The 16,962-nt window shown below is 43.6% G+C and overlaps 1 protein-coding gene across 1 annotated transcript in view; it reads right to left on the bottom strand.

Moving 5' to 3' along the window:
• The window catches only part of COLEC12 (collectin subfamily member 12), a 204,106-nt gene that overhangs the window by 17,085 nt on the left and 170,059 nt on the right, over nucleotides 1-16,962 (bottom strand). Inside the window, exons 6-8 of the mRNA XM_090285759.1 lie at nucleotides 13,777-14,265; nucleotides 12,719-12,855; nucleotides 11,390-11,499 (exon numbers count right to left, since the gene is read on the bottom strand). Coding sequence (XP_090141885.1) covers nucleotides 11,390-11,499; nucleotides 12,719-12,855; nucleotides 13,777-14,265 — 736 coding nt within the window. The remainder of the gene's footprint in view (nucleotides 1-11,389; nucleotides 11,500-12,718; nucleotides 12,856-13,776; nucleotides 14,266-16,962) is intronic.

A 16,962-nucleotide genomic window follows, 5' to 3' on the forward strand; every position in this document is an offset into this window, starting at 1 on the left:
CTGAAAATGCTTAGATGAGTTAATAAACTCTGTAACCAGATAGGTTTGGTCTCAGCCTTTTTATTAGTTGTTAGCAAGATTACACATGCAAGTATCTGCATCCCAGTGAAAATGTCCTCCAAGTCACAACGTGATAAAAAGGAGCGGGTATCAAGCACGCCAGGGCAGCTCACAACACCTTGCTTAGCCACACCCCCACGGCAGACAGCAGTGACAAAAATTAGGCCATAAACGAAAGTTTGACCAAATTATGCTACTCAGGTTGGTAAATTTCGTGCCAGCCACCACGGCCATACGATTAACCCAAACTAATAAAACTACGGCGTAAAGCGTGTTTAAGAGTAACTTTAACAATAATGCTGAGTTTTAACTAATCTGTAAAAAGTCTTAGTTATAATAAGATCCTTAACGAAAGTAGCTTTAAATATACTGACCTCACGACAGCTAAGATCCAAACTGGGATTAGATACCCCACTATGCTTAGTCCTAAACTCAAGAAGTTATAACTAAGAAAACTACTTGCCAGAGTACTACTAGCTAAAGCCAAAGGACTTGGCGGTGCTTTACATCCCTCTAGAGGAGCCTGTTCTATAATCGATAAACCCCGATAAACCTCACCAACCCTGGCCAATTCTGCCTATATACCACCATCCTCAGCAAACTCTAAAAAGGAAAAACAGTAAGCTTAAATATATTACATAAAAACGTTAGGTCATGGGTTGGAAAGTAATGGGCTACATTCCCTGACTGACAGACTATCCCAAAATGAAAGCCCTTGTGAAATCAAGTCCTAAAGGTGGATTTAGCAGTAAACTAAGAATAGAGTGCTTAGTTGAAAGGGGCCATAAAGCACACACACACCACCCGTTACCCTCCTCGATTACCCATGATAGTTAAAAAGCTCTGATTAACACACCATCACATGTACTAGAGGAGATAAGTCGTAACAAGGTAAACATACTGGAAAGTGTGCTTGGATAATCCAAAGCGTAGCTTAAACATAAGGCGTCTATCTTACACCTAGAAGATTTCATATAAATGACCGCTTTGAGCTGTATCTAGTCCAAACAAACAAAACACAACTAGTATTACTAAATAAAACAAAACATTTAAATTAACCATTAAAGTATAGGAAATGGAAATTCTAATTGGAGCTATAGAGATAGTACCGTAAGGGAATGATGAAAGAAACTAACCAAAGCAATAAACAGCAAAGCTTACCCCTTTTACCTTTTGCATAATGAATTAACTAGACTCACCTAGCAAAGAGAACTCAAGTTAGTCTCCCTGAAACGAGACAAACTATCTACAAACAACTTTACAGAGTATATTCATCTATGTAGCAAAATAGTGAAAAGATTCGTAGATAGAGGTGGCAAGCCAATCGAGCCCGCTGATAGCTGGTTATCCAGGAAAAGGATATTAGTTCAAATTTAAATTTACCTAAAAAACTAATAATTATAATGTAAATTTAAATCATAGTCCAAAGAGGTACAGCTCTTTAGACAAAGATTACAATCTTAACTAGAGAGTAAGCATATAAATTATTACAGTTGGCCTAAAAGCAGTCACCAATGAAGAAAGCGTTCAAGCTCAACAAAACCCATCATACCAATACCACCATTATCAAGCTAACTCCTAATACGTAACTGGATTATTCCATTGTAACATGGAAGAGATACTGTTAATATGAGTAACAAGAAGATTTTCTCCAAGCACACATGTATGACAGATTGGATAACCACTGATAGTTAACAAAAAGCAAACTCAAACAACAAGACATTTACCTAATAACTTGTTAGCGCAACACAGGGGTGCACTAAGGAAAGATTAAAAGGAGCAAGAGGAACTAGGCAAACATGAATTCTGCCTGTTTACCAAAAACATCACCTCTAGCATGCCCAATATTAGAGGCACTGCCTGCCCAGTGACAATAGTTAAACGGCCACGGTATCCTGACCGTGCAAAGGTAGCATAATCACTTGTTCTTTAAATAAGGACTTGAATGAAGGGCCACACGACAATTCTACTGTCTCTTACTCCAAATCAGTGAAATTGACCTTCCCGTGAAGAGGCGGGAATAATTAAATAAGACGAGAAGACCCTATGGAGCTTTAATTATATGTTCTAATAGATACTATAATCATCCAAAAGGAATAAAACATCTTTACTAGAATAATAATTTAGGTTGGGGTGACCTCGGAGTATAACTCAACCTCCAAGTGATTTTAAACCTAGACAGACCAGTCAAAGAAACAAAATCACTTATTGATCCAAAATAACTTTGATCAACGAAACAAGTTACCCTAGGGATAACAGTGCGATCCTATTTAAGAGCCCCTATCGACAATAGGGTTTACGACCTCGATGGTGGATCAGGACATCCTAATGGTGCAGCCGCTATTAACGGTTCATTTGTTCAACGATTAAAGTCCTACGTGATCTGAGTTCAGACCGGAGTAATCCAGGTCGGTTTCTGTCTATTTTTTGCCCCTTCCAGTATGGAAGGACAAGAGAGATGGGGCCTACTTTTTAAAAGTGCCCTCAAAACTAACAGATGATATAGTATAAATCTGAAGCATAAAAAACAACCCACCCTAGACCAGGGTTTGTTAAGAGTGGCAGAGCCCAGTAATTGCATAAAACTTAAACCTTTATAACCAGAGGTTCAACTCCTCTCTCTAACAACATGTTCTTCATCAACTTACTATTAATAATTATTCCAGTGTTAGTAGCCATAGCTTTCCTAACCCTAACTGAACATAAAGTATTAGGCTATATACAATTACGTAAAGGTCCTAACATCATAGGACCATGAGGCCTACTCCAACCAATCGCCGATGCAGTAAAACTATTTACTAAAGAACCCCAACGGCCTACAACATCATCCATCACAATATTTATTATAGCCCCAATCTTAGCCCTAATACTAGCCCTAACTATATGAACCCCTCTGCCCATACTCCAATCCCTTATCAACATAAATCTAGGCATCTTATTTATACTAGCTATATCCAGCTTAGCAGTATACTCTATTTTATGATCAGGATGAGCCTCCAATTCAAACTATGCTCTAATTGGAGCCCTACAAGCCGTAGCACAAACAGTTTCTTATGAGGTCACACTAGCAATCATTCTTCTATCAGTATTATTAATAAACGGGTCATATACACTATCAGCCTTAATTACTACCCAACAATACACATGACTAATCTTACCATCAAGGCCGCTAGCAATAATGTGATTTATTTCTACCTTAGCCGAAGCCAACCTATTTGACCTAACAGAGGGAGAATCAGAATTAGTCTCTGGGTTTAATGTAGAATATGCAGGAGGCCCCTTCACCCTCTTTTTCCTGGCAGAATATGCCAACATTATTATAATAAACGCTCTAACTACTATCCTTTTTCTAGGGGCCTGAAACCATCCAGCCATGCCAGAATTAAATACACTTAGCTTCATAACCAAAACCCTCCTACTTACCGTCTCCTTCCTATGAATCCGAGCCTCATACCCTCAGTTCCGATATGATCAACTCATGCACCTATTATGAAAAAACTTCTTATCTTTAATGCTAGCACTATGCATATGACATATTACTATGCCAGTCATCATTGCAGGCATTCCCCCTATAACATAAGAAATATGTCTGACAAAAGAGTTACTTCGATAGAGTAAATCATAGAGGATAGAACCCTCTTATTTCTAGAATCATAGGAGTCGAACCTAATCTTAAGAACCCAAAAATCTTTGTGCTATCATTTTACACTAAATCATAAGTAAAGTCAGCTAAATAAGCTATTGGGCCCATACCTCGAAAATGTTGGTTTATATCCTTCCCATACTAATAAACCCCATTATCTTCTCCATCATTATATAAACCATGATATTAGGAACCATAATTGTTATAATGAGCTCCCACTGACTAACAGTATGACTAGGGTTTGAAATAAATATACTAGCCATTATTCCAATTCTAATAAAAACTCACAACCCACGATCAACAGAAGCCTCTGCCAAATACCTTTTCACCCAAGCAACCGCATCAACACTTCTAGCCGTAATTATCAATCTAATACACACAGGACAATGAACAACTATTAAACCACTAAACAGCCTAGCCTCATCTATCATAACCCTAGCATTAGCTATAAAACTAGGCCTCTCCCCCTTCCACTTTTGAGTCCCAGAAGTTACCCAAGGAATTTCCCTGTCATCAGGACTAATCTTATAAACATGACAAAAACTCGCCCCACTATCAGTATTATATAGCATAACACCCAACATTAATTCAGACCTATTGCTCACAATATCAATATTATCTGTCTTATTAGGGGGCTGCCCCTGGCTGGTTTGGCTCAGTGGATTGAGCGTCGGCCTGCGAGCTAAGTGTTGCTGGTTCGATCTTCCAGTCAGGGCACATCAGAGAAGGAAAACTCTGACTCCAAAAAACCTCCGCTGCCTTGCGGCATACCTCTTCAGGGGAAAGGCTAAGGGAGTAAACCCCAACAGAAAATCCGGAGCCGGAGTCCCTAAGGCGGTTTGACGTTGTAGTCAACACCGGCAACTCCTGCGGCGCACCTGAAGCCAAGCTGTATTGACTCCGTCTTTCCCTTGGATCCTTCAGCTGCGAAGAGAGGGGGGGTCTGCTGCATGGGCAACAGCAGACCCTCCATATCACCCTGCCCAGGCTCTGTAGCTTCAGCTTCACTGGAGAGGACACTCCAGCATCATCGCAAGATGTCGATTCAACACAGGAGGAGACAGATACCGTGTCACTCCCGAGTCAGACTGCACAGCCATTCTCGGCGGTGCAGATAGACTCTTGAGAAGCTACACCATCGTCTCTCGAGACGGACGGCTGCCGACGACGATTAGGGGGCTGAGGTGGCCTTAATCAAACCCAACTGCACAAAATAATAGCATACTCCTCTATCGCCCACATAGGTTGAATAACCACCATCATTATCTATAACCCAACTATAACAATTTTAAACCTCGTAATTTACATACTACTAACAACCACTATATTGCTCATGTTCATTAACAACTCAACAACCACAGCCCTATCTCTAGCCCATACATGAAATAATACCCCACTACTCACAATTGCTATACTATCAGTCTTATTATCACTAGGAAGTCTACCCTTACTTACTGGATTTATACCAAAATCAATAATTATTCAGGAGTTAACAAAAAAATAATGCTGTCCCACTATCCTTACTAATAGCCATAGCTGCTTTACTTAACCTGTACTTCTACATGCGCCTAGCATATGCCACAGCACTAACCATATTCCCCACCACAAACAATATAAAAATAAAATGGTATCTTAAAAATACAAAACAAATGCCATGTCTCCCATTCCTTATTGTCATTTCAACTATAACACTACCATCCAGGCCGGGTCCCCAGTCACGGGCATGTGAGAGGCAACTGATCCATGTTTCTCTGTCACATTGATGTTTCTCTCCCTCTCTTCTCCCTCCCTTCCCCTCCTTCTAAAAGATAAGTAAATATAAATAAAATATTTAAAAAATAAATTTGGCACTTGTTTGAGGGTTCGACATATAGTTTATCTTGGTGAACGTACAATAAGCACTTGAAAAGAGTCTATATTTGTAGTTGTTGGATGAAATGTTCCATAATGTGCATGAAGTCAAGTTAGTCAGTAGTGCCTACTGTATCCCTCCTGATTTTTCTACTTGTTCTATCAATTACTGAGAGGAGAATTTTGAAATCTCCTTTGAAGACCTGTTCTTTACTATGTCCACATTTAGGGTTGGTATATATGTCTTCTGGATTGTGGTCCTGGAAATCAGATTTTTTTACGTAAGTGGAAGAATACCACCTCTTACTCATGCTCTGCCCACACACTCTGGAAATGATCCTCCAGGCCAGCAGGGAGGCTGGCTCACAGTGGATGCCCCAGGATAATTCGGTGAATGTTACCCCAGGGCTGGGGCGCAGTGGGTCCTAATTTCCAGTCAGAGGGCTGGTGCTGGTCTGGAATGAAGTTTTCACAGGTCTGGTAAAGGAGAAATATAAGAAGGGTGGGGGTGGGGAGGGAGAGAGAGAGAGAGAGAGAGAGAGAGAGAGAGAGAGAGAAAGAGAGAGTGTGTGTGTGTGTAGGTCAGCTGTCTTTTCTTGAAAAGGACTGTAGATTTTATTTTTGTTTTTTTAGTACTGAGATTTGTTGATAGGTGATTTTAAAAACTCATGACCATAGCTGTCAAATAAAATCTTGGCAATGGATGTCGCCCTCCAGTTTTTCTTTTGGAATTGTATTAGTTTGTGGAGCCAAAGCATCAAAGACTCTGTCTTGGGCACTGTTCTGAGACATTGTACATGGTTTCTCATACCGTCCTTTTCTTCAACTGATGGCCCTAAGAGTTAGCGAGTCAGGTCATATGCTTGATTGGAAATAAACCTTAGTTCAGATCTGTGTGTGCCCTCAGCTTTTGGCACCCATTTCATGAGACTGTTGCTTTCTGTACTGCCTTTGCTCAGCCAGATATCAGCATCAAACATGGAGAGTTTGCAAGAGGCAGAGGAGACAGCCTTTTTCCCTTGTCTATTTCCTCTTTAACAGTAACCACAAAACCTTGAAACAATTTCAAAAGGGCTTATGAGTGTGCGTGTGAATGTGTATAAAAAGGGTAAAAGGAAATCTGTGGCAGGGGAATGGAAAGGTGATGGCCCAGTGCTTGGAGGCCACTGGAGCAAAGAGGAGGGGAAAGGTGAGTCTGAACAGACAGAGAAGTATTTGGGGAGACTCGCACTGGTGGGAGAATCCTGAGAGCCTGATGCCAAGTCCCTCTCCCAGGGCATGGCAGCAAACATTCTTCTTCACAAACTTATTATGGTATCTGAGATACTGTGTGTGGTACCTCAATCAGGACACTGTATAATATGTAAATGCTAGGTAGTATTATTCTGTAATTACTGATTAGTATGAAAATAGTTAGGGTTATGACAGTATTAGCACTAATAATATAAATACTAGCATGTGACATTTCTTAAGCACTTTCCCATGGGCCAAGTACTGCATTAAATGCTTTATATATATATTATTAATATTCACACACTGATGTGGGTCCTTTTATAATATTCATTTCTATATGAGGACATGGAGAGCTCACATGGTTGAGTAACTCACACAAGGTCACGCAGCTGTTGAGTGCTCGGTCAGGGCCTGGAACCCAGACCAGCAATCAACTCCAGGGCATGTGCTCTCTCCCCTCACTGCACTGGCTCTCTTTCTAGTTTGTGTAATGTTTATTATTCTATGTCAAGTTGAATTAGCCTTCAGTTATTGAGGCCTTATAATATGTTGGCCTAATTTATTCTTGCTTTTATAATTTGATTCTGGGTTTTTTTACATGTATATGTACTCCTTTGGGTGGAAAATGAGAAGCACAGTCTGTGCTGTGGCTGACACAGGAACCAAGCTTGCTGGAGGCTCCAAGGTGGCTGTGGCTGGGGACAGACAGAGTCCCAGAAAGGTGTCTGGTGATGTAATCCTCCTCAGGTCCCAGGTACCAATGCTAGTTCTCTCCTTCCAACTCATATCATTCTTGCTGGAGCCCGGGGAAGAGGAGAAAAGTTCCACCTTGGGAGAGTTGGCATAGACAGTAATGTTTCTCCTCAATCCATTCCATATGAGCCAATACATTTTTTCCTTTGAGGAAGGCTTAAGACAGAATTTCTTAGTGAGTCTAATCCAGACCTTTTTTGCATTTATGGCTATGAGAAAAGTGGAGACTGATTTTTTTTTTCAGCTCCCCTCTGACTCCATTAAAAAAAAAAGATTTGGGGGCACTTCTGGTCAAGATGCAGGTGTATGTAGACATGCTTTGCCTCATTGCACAACCATAAGAAGGATCACAACTAACCGCAAAACAAAAACACCCAAAACTGCCAGAAAATCAAACTATATGGAAGTCCAACAACCAAGGATTTAAAGAAACCAATTTCATCCGGACAGGTAGGAGGGGTGAAAATGGGGAACAGGGGTGGAGAGGACTTGGTGTGGTAGCAGTGAGGTAGTGGCAGTGGCAGCTGGCGGAGCGGGCAGTCCCACATTCATGTGTGGTGGGTAAAAATCAGGAGGGATACCTTGGGAGCCAGGAATCCCAGCCCCAGGACAGACCATGCAGTCCAGGGTTTCAGCACTGGAAAAATAAACCCTCATAACTTCGAGCTGAAAAACCAATGGGGGTTAGGGCGGCAGAAGAAACTGCCAGGTCTCCCAGGAGAGTCAGTTTAAAGAGCCCACATGGTCCTTGAATATTCACAAGCACACCCACTCCAGGAACCACCACCAGGGAAACAGCTAGAAGGGCACCAGTTGCATATGGGAAGGGGGTAAAGTGACTGGAAAGAGGGAAAGCACTGAACAAGCCTCCAGCAGCCAGGCAGCAGCACTGTCTCCTCTTTAACCCCTCCCTCACATAGAGAACCACAAAGCAGTGAAGTGGGTTGCCCCGCCCTGGAAAATACGTAAGACTCCCCCCCCCCCTACAACTTAACAGGCACACTAAGACAAGGAGTCAATGGAGCTCTACCTAACAGACAGAAACAAACACAGGGAGGCTGCCAAATTGAGGAGGCAAATAAATATGGCCCAAATTAAATAACAGAACAAACCCCCAGAAAAAGAACTAAACAAAATGGAGATAGCCAACCTATCAGTGCAGAGTTCAAAACACTGGTGATAGGGATGCTCAGAGAAATGATTGAATATGGCAAAAACATAGGGGGAGAAGTGAAGGCTACACTAAGTGAAATAAAGAAAAATCTATAGGAGACCAAGGGTGAAGGGAGGGAAACCTGGGTTCAAATCAACAATTTGGAAGATAAGGAAGAAATAAATATTTGTTCAGAATATAATGAAGAAACGAGAATTCAAAAAAAAAAGGAGAAAAATAAGAAGACTCTGGGATATCTCCAAAAGTGCCAACATCCAAAACATAGGGATGCCAGAAGAAGAAGAGGAAGAGCAAGAAATTGAAGAATTATTTGAAGAAATAATGAAAAAAACTTTCCTAATTTGACAAAATAAACAGACATACAAGTCCAGGAAGCACAGAGAGTCCCAAACAAGTTGGACCGAAAGAGGACCACACCAAGACACATCATAATTAAAATGCCAAAAGTTAAACATAAAGAGAGAATCTTAAAAGCAGCAAGTGAAAAGCAAAGACTTATCTACAAAGGAGTTCCCATAAGACTGTCAGCTGATTTCTCAAAAGAAACTTTGCAGGCAAGAAGGGGTTGGCAAGAAGCATTCAAAGTGATGAAAAGCAAGGACCTACAACCAAGATTATTCTATCCAGCAAAGCTATCATTTAGAATGGAAGGGCAGATAAAGTGCTTCTCAAACAAGATAAAGCTAAATAAAGGAGGTTATCATCACCAAGCCCTTATTATATGAAATTTAAAGGGAGTTATTTAAGAAAAAGAAGATCAACACTATGAACAATAAAATAACAACAAACTCACAACTATCAACAACTAAATCTAAAAAACAGAAACAAATTAAGCAAACAACCAGAACAGGAACAGAATCAGAGGTATGGAGATCATTTGGAGGATTATCAGCTAGGAGAGGGAAGGGGGAGAATGGGGGAAAAGGTACAGGGATTAAGAAGCATAATTGGTAGGTACAAAATAAACAGGGGGGTGTTAAAAATAGTATAGGAAATGGAGAAACCAAAGAACTTACATTCACAACCCAAGGATATGAACTAAAGGTGGAGGGCTGCTGGAGGGGAGGTGGGTACCAGGTGGAGGGGGGCAAAGGGGAAAATTTTGGACAATTGTAATAGCATAATCAATAAAACACACTTTAAAAATTAAAAAAATAAAAAATGATCATAAAAAAGATGTTGGCACTCTTAACTTTCAAAATCACAGATTTATCTTTTTCTTTACTCATCTCTGCTTCCCATACCCACCTCCAGCCCACTGTTGCCCGATTCTAGATGCCAGATCTCAGCTGTGTTGAGTCTCCTGCAGTGCCATGCAGGGTGCTTTCCTCTGGCTGACAGCCCAATTCCCAGGGACCATGATGTGGTTTCACTTCCTCTCCCCACAGACAGGTGCAGAGCGGAGCAGACGGGGTATCTGTCAGTCCCGCAGGCTGTTACCAATGCACTGGGGCCTGAGGATCACCTTAAGCAGACCTAAAATCTTCAAATGCTTCACCTCGACTTTTGTCAATTTTTTTAAAAAAGGAAATGGCCTTATTCTGGTCCATCTCTATCTTCGAATGTTTTTCACATGAAGGATTTTAAAGTACAGAGAAGGCTGTTTGTCAACCCCTGTGCCTGTGGCCCCTCCACTCTGACCCACTCCTGCTCCTGGCCTCCCACAGGCCTCAATGCCCGTGACACCATCTGACACCTGAAACCCTGGCTTTCTCCTTTCCTGGTGCCATGGATGCTGCGGCCTCCTCCCTGTTTGGGATGTGCTCCTGACACTGAGATGCCCTTATACCTACTGGCACCTCTGCAGGGCCTGCCTTCTCTGTCTCCAGCAAAGGAAGAGATTCAGAGGTGGGTTTTTATAAATTCTACTCTATTTGGTACAGTTTATTGCATATTTTCACATCCATTAGCGGCAAAGCAGGAGTAGAAAGAAGTGAAACTTAAATTGACACAATTTAGTCATCTTCAGACCCTTGGGCAGGATTACGGACTGTGGACACCCAGCATAGGAGGAGGCTTGTGAACACTTTGGTGTCCCCAGGAGCTGAGAAGGCACTGTGACACGCTTCCATTCGTTGTTGCTGCCTTTAGAAAACTCAGGTCACACTGGACCACACAGAGAATCTTCAAACCTTTTAGGAGATGGTTATCCCACAAACAGCTTTGTTCATGGTGCACTTGAACTTCCCATATGCAGGAGAGCTGTGAACTTATAGTTCATAATCATGCTCTGGACAGAAGCCCAATGATGACAGGGGCACAGATGGTGTTATCCTGAAGGGAGCATCCCAGCCCATGTCAGATCCATGGCTGGGGTGACTCTGAATGTGCCTGAGGTCATCTGGGCTTCCTTCTCCTTCATAAGCAACATTTAAAAAGAATGTTTCGGGCACAAGTACGTACTGAGTGGTTTTACGAGTCTGATTTATTTTTCTTCACAGAAATGAAAAAAATCACTCAAATAAAAAGAAAAAAGAAAAACCCTACTTCACAGTATATAGATTCCGAACCACAATTTCCCTTCATAGAGATACACAACTGGTACCAGAAACCTCAGGATGAGGAGTGTCTAGGACATAACATCATTAAGAAAGAAATTGTACAGAGTCAGGCAAGAGGTGAAAAACAGAACAGCAAGATTCTGACCACCCATCTGGAAGTTTCTGAGCACTCACTTGTATTCTGGAGTCGTCCCATCCAACCACTTCCATTCGTTTTCATGCTCTGAGTCGGTGAGGCCGATCCAGTGGCTGTCTCTCCCTACCATCTGCTTTTTTATCCATTGCTGAAAAATAAACCAGAGACAGTACATTAGTATTTTTTGGAACAGATGTCTGGGGGCGTACCCCCCAACATTTAGAAAAAAGGACAATTTAAAAGAGGATGTTTGTCAACATATTACCCTGTTTTTGCTCTTTTGTTTTTTATTGTACTTGTTTTGTTTGCACTGTTTGGGGGCTTTGATAGTTTTCCTCTTACAAATTCGTAAGTGATACTTCAGCGATGTTCTTCCTCCTCTAAATCATTCAGACAATTCAATGAATTCAACCAGGCTCCATCCCCTTCTACCACCCAGCCCCCTGTGTTCTTCTACAACAGTAACAGCCATGGCCTCACTGTGCTTTTCCTCTGGGCTAGGTGCCATCTCCAGTGTGTTGCATGCAATGTATCTTTAGGCCCTACAACAACCTGCATAATAAAGATAAGTGGCTGAGCTGGAATTGGGCCCAGCTCTGTATATCCTAAAGCCCATCCACCTGACCGTATGTGCATTCCCAGCCAGTACTGTGGGAAGCATCTTTTCAGGCATGTGTTTGCTGGAGATACTTAGGGAGAGGGGAGGAGGCCACTGGAACAGTGTGGCACCATTGCAAGACCATTGGCATTGTTGCTAGATGGACCTCACTTTCAGGCTCAGCTCTGCATTTACTTGTTGTCCCATGAATAAATCATTACAACCTTGTAGAGCCTCAGTTTTCTTATCTGTAAAGTAGAGATAATAATACATCTACTAGGATTGTTGTGAGGTTTAAAGCAGAAAATACCTTGCACAGTGCCTGGCACACAGTATGGGCCTAGTGAGTGGTCAATACTGTTTTCCCATGTAGGCTCTGCTCCTATGGCCTTTTCTGCTCCTCCTGACCCTGCTGGGGCCATGTGTCTGGTCCCTTACACTCCAGCCCCACGGTGCTCATGCCTCTTTGACACTCTCCCCTCAGGTGCCTGGTGCTAGATTACTGCTCTCTCAACAGCCGCCAGGAGGGGCCACGCATCTCTGAGTTTGATACAGCAGTCTTCCAGGTGGAAGCAAGAGGATATAATTCCCATGCTGGGAATGCTTCGTGTCACTGGATAAAGCCCAAATCTCCAAAATGCAGCCTTCTGTGTTTATGTGATCATGAATTCTTGACATCTTTGACTCCCTAGTAAGCATGCAATTTCCAGATGTAAATTATCCCTAAATTATAGTTTTCTTCAACTCTGTAAGTATGTAGCAAACATACCTGTTCCTCTCTCGTATTTATGAAGACGAGATGTGAAGACTTGTCTTCACAGAAAAGTTTCGCATCCTCAAAAATTTCTTTCTCAACCGAAAAATAGTAGCATTTGTCTGTGAAGTTCTTCCAGTGAGGTGGGCAGCCTAGGCATGTAAAAGTTTACAACACTGATTAAAAACAAAACACAGAAAGCACTATGCCTTCTTCAGCTGTGTTTATGAGGCCACAGCCACAGTCCCACTTCCCTCGCAGGCCAGGAGCGGCCCCTGTGTCTGTGTGTGGGGCCCGTGGCTGGCATTCATAGGTGTGCCAGGAGCACAGACAGCGCAGGGAGGTGGACTGCAGAGAACACAGTAGTTAAAACGACATAATCTGGAAAATATCTGCTCTGGGTCTTTGTTCCTCTACATCTTTCAATGACAGAAATATCAGAAACAACTACAAAAGGCAGGGCAGGCACAGATGTTCGATGTCTGTCTGGAATCATACGGAACCTATGGACAACCAGAACCCAGTCGGGCTCACAGGATGGCAAAGGTGACCCAAGTTGTACTGAAGGAAATCAAGTGGAATCAGGTGCGGGTCAAAGGGGAGAAAAATGGGCTTGGTTGCACACCCAGCATTTAGGGTTTTAACAAAGGTTTATTTATGAATAGACGAGAAGTTACCATAATACCTTCTCAAAAGAACTGAAATTTGGACTTCAGTAACAGAAAGTGCCACCTGCATGTTAACTGAGGGACATTGTCCCCAAGTGAAGGGCACAAAGAGGGACAGGATGGGTTGGGAGTGGCCAGCCTTAGACCTGTGTGAAGGAAATGTCCGGGGATGTGTTTGTTCCTGAGGGCTGGACTCAGCTACATAAGCAAGTGCTAGAGAACCTGATCAGGTTTAGAGAGAAACACATGTGTCTGAGTGACGCTGCCTCCCCCACATGAAGCTTTCGCTACCAAATAAACCGGGCTGTAGGTGGAGCCTGGAGCTGCACACTGGGGGCCAGTCCAGCCACAAGCACACACACTGGCCCTATCCTCTGGTGCCAGGGAGGGAGCATGCAGACTTACCATTGGCCTCAGGTGCTGTGGTTGGGTCGTTCTGCAGGGCCAGGGGCACTGCTGCTCCCGATGGGCCTGGGGGACCTGGAGGGCCCTTGGGGCCAGGCATGCCTGGCACCCCGGGCAAGCCTGGCAGCCCCCGCGGTCCAGGCACCCCGGGCTCCCCAACAGTGCCCTGCAGTCCCTGGAAGCCAGGAGGGCCCTGGGGGCCAGGGAGTCCATCCTTGCCTGGGGGGCCTGGGGGGCCGGGGTCCCCACTGGGACCCTGAGGGCCGGGCTTCCCTGGGGACCCGCGGGAGCCTTTGGTGCCCTGAGAGCCTTTGGAGCCTTTGCTGCCTCGCTCTCCAGGGGGCCCAATCGGCCCAATTGGGCCCCTCTCACCGGCGGGGCCAGGAGGCCCAGGCTCCCCCTTCTCTCCTTTCTGTCCCTTGTTGCCAGTGGGACCAGGGGAGCCCTGGGGTCCTCTGTCACCTTTCGGACCCCTGGGGCCAGGAGGACCTACAACAAAAATATAAATGGAACAGTATGAAATCCACTGTGAGTAATAGTTAAAAAATTATTTTATAAAACTAACAATTAAAAAAAATCTAGACATACAAGATACATACATTAAGGTCTGCTTACTGTTTTAGCATACTACTACTGACAGTATTTTTCTCTTTAACAAAAATGTTTCTTTTTTTTTAATCTATTTTTTAATGTGTTTTATTGATTATAATGTTACATTTGTCCCAATTTCCCTTCCCTCTTCTCCCCTCCACCTGGTAGCCCCCGTCCCTCCAGTTGCCCCCCACTTTTAGACCTTGTCCATTAGTTGTGTATATAGTTCTTCTCAACCTCTCTCTGTCTATTCCATTCCCTCCTACCATGATCCTTAACTCCTATACCATCTCCCTCCCTCTCCCCTTCCCCCTCCCTGCTGACCTCCCCCCAATATGTTCCCCATACCTATAGTTCTTTTTCCACTCTCGTTGACAAAAATGTTTCTTTACTAAGCTCACCCCTCCTGCTCCAAGCATTTAGAATAGACCTTAACGGCACAAAACTTTCAAGTACCCACTGTTTTAGGGGAAGGGACAACTTCATGTTGATACTGCAGCAGCATGACTCACACCATTAGCTTGGGGTCTCCTTCTCAACAGGGACCATTTTGTCACCAGCAAAAACTGTGCAGGTTGGGATCAAGATTCCCTCCTACTTATTTCCTTTTTTCACTTATTTGACAAGTATTTATTATTTGTTTTTATTTTACATTATATTATTTTTTCCATTACCATTTGTCCCCCCAAACCCTCTTCCACCTCCCCCTCCCCCCATCACAATCACATTTGTCTGTGTCTGTGAGCTTTTTCTCTTTATTTTCTTTTTTCTTGATCCCTCTACACTACAACCCCTCCCCCCAGCTGTCAGCCTACTCTCTATCTATGAGTCTTAATGACCTGTTATATGACAAGTGCCATATAAGGTATTGTGGGATACCTAGAGTTGAATTAGACCAAAAAAAAAAAAAAAAAGAAAAAGGAAAAAGTTATCAAGTGGTGAGAGGCACTGTCCTGCTAACCACACCAGACAGGCCTTTTCCTCTGTTGCATCCCACCTAGTGTTCCTGTCCCCTCCACCAGTGCTGCAGGGACACTACTGAGCCTCGTTCATTGTTTATGGGACCAGCTCAGAGGGACAGGAGATCTTGGTGGGAAAATGCTCTTTGGGCCAGGACTGGGGAGGATTAGTTTCACTTTTTCAGTTTGTTAGTCTAATAATGCAAATAGGGAAGGTGGGCTAGAGGGAGAAAATAGGTGGACCATTGAAATGGTAGGGGAGAAAACCCCCCCACCCCCCCTGCCCCCACCATTTTCCATCAAAAAAGGAAAGAGTAGTTCACTCTGAAAAAGGCAGGGGGCAGGGTGGGGAGGCAAATAATCTGCTCATCTCTGCTCATCCCATAAAGTAGCTCACTTAACATTAGACTTTTTTAAGTTCTCAAGGCTGACAGGGAACTCCATACAAATACATCACAACCAAGATCTGTATGGTAACTGACAGTTTTCAAGGTACTTTCACATCCGTTATATCACCTGATCTTTGTCTGTGACATATCACTCCCACAGCACATTTGAGGACACTCAGGGTCGGAGATGCCAAGCTCTTTGTTCAGAGCAGGTTACTTAGCTCCTCAGGACAGATATACCTGTGTAGCTAAGCTATTCACCTAGTGGGATATGACACAGGCAACTCCAATCAAGTAGTGGAGCTGGACAGAATTCAGGTCTTCTCATGTTGAAATGAATGTGTCTTGGAGGACACTGTTTTCAAATATTCTCCCCAGAATTTTAGAGTTTCTGAGACCTCACTAATCTACGTGAAGGAGTAAGAGAGGCAGAAAGCCTTTCAGGCTGAAAGGGTGGAAGAGCTGGGGACAAAAAGTGGGGGTAGGCCTCCTTACCCTAAGTTTTCCCTGTCACCTCTCCCACCACTCTCCCACTACCTGGTCAGGACATAACTGTGAAGCAGCCCTTCCCACCTCTGTAGGGGGCGCCCTCTGTGCCCCCCTCCCACCCTAGGCCCTGAAGGACATCACAGTTCCCTCACGCTGTCCACGGCCCCAAGTCCAACCCACCCATCACTGCTCTTCCTTAGCAGGCACCGGGGCCCTAGACTCAGCTTTCCTTGTTTGAAGCTACCATGATGTCACTCACAGATTTACTGCCAGGACCCTCTGCTGAGCTGGAAGAGAGTTTTTGCTAATGTCTAGGAAGAGCTTCAGTGCATTTCGTCTATGGTTTTCTGCTCCGTAAGTGGGGGACTTTAGGAGACTTTGGGATGAAGCACTGACTCCTGGAACTCAACTCACTAGCTTCTGCCCACCAGCTCCTGTTGCCTCCTCCTTATCATCAGTTCTCCTAGGCTCTGGGTCCTTATTTCCATTTCATAGTCAGATGGTCCATTTTCTCTAGGATGTCCTGCCAGCACCTCCATCTTGGATGTTTAAGTCCTCCTTCCATCATTTCTCATCCCACTATATCATCACAACTATCTCTTCCTTTCCAGTACTTGTCAGGACCCTAGCATGGGTGCTCTCTCTCTCCCTCACTCCCCTCCCTCTCTCTTTCTGGTAAATTTTTATGGTCACCTCTTAATTACCTTCCTACCTCTGATTCCTATCCATTCACTTATTCCACTCTGCATTTTCCCACA

Source organism: Furipterus horrens, unplaced genomic scaffold, assembly GCF_987537825.1.
Source record: "Furipterus horrens unplaced genomic scaffold, mFurHor1.1.pri manual_scaffold_8, whole genome shotgun sequence".
Classification (NCBI taxonomy): domain Eukaryota; kingdom Metazoa; phylum Chordata; class Mammalia; order Chiroptera; family Furipteridae; genus Furipterus; species Furipterus horrens.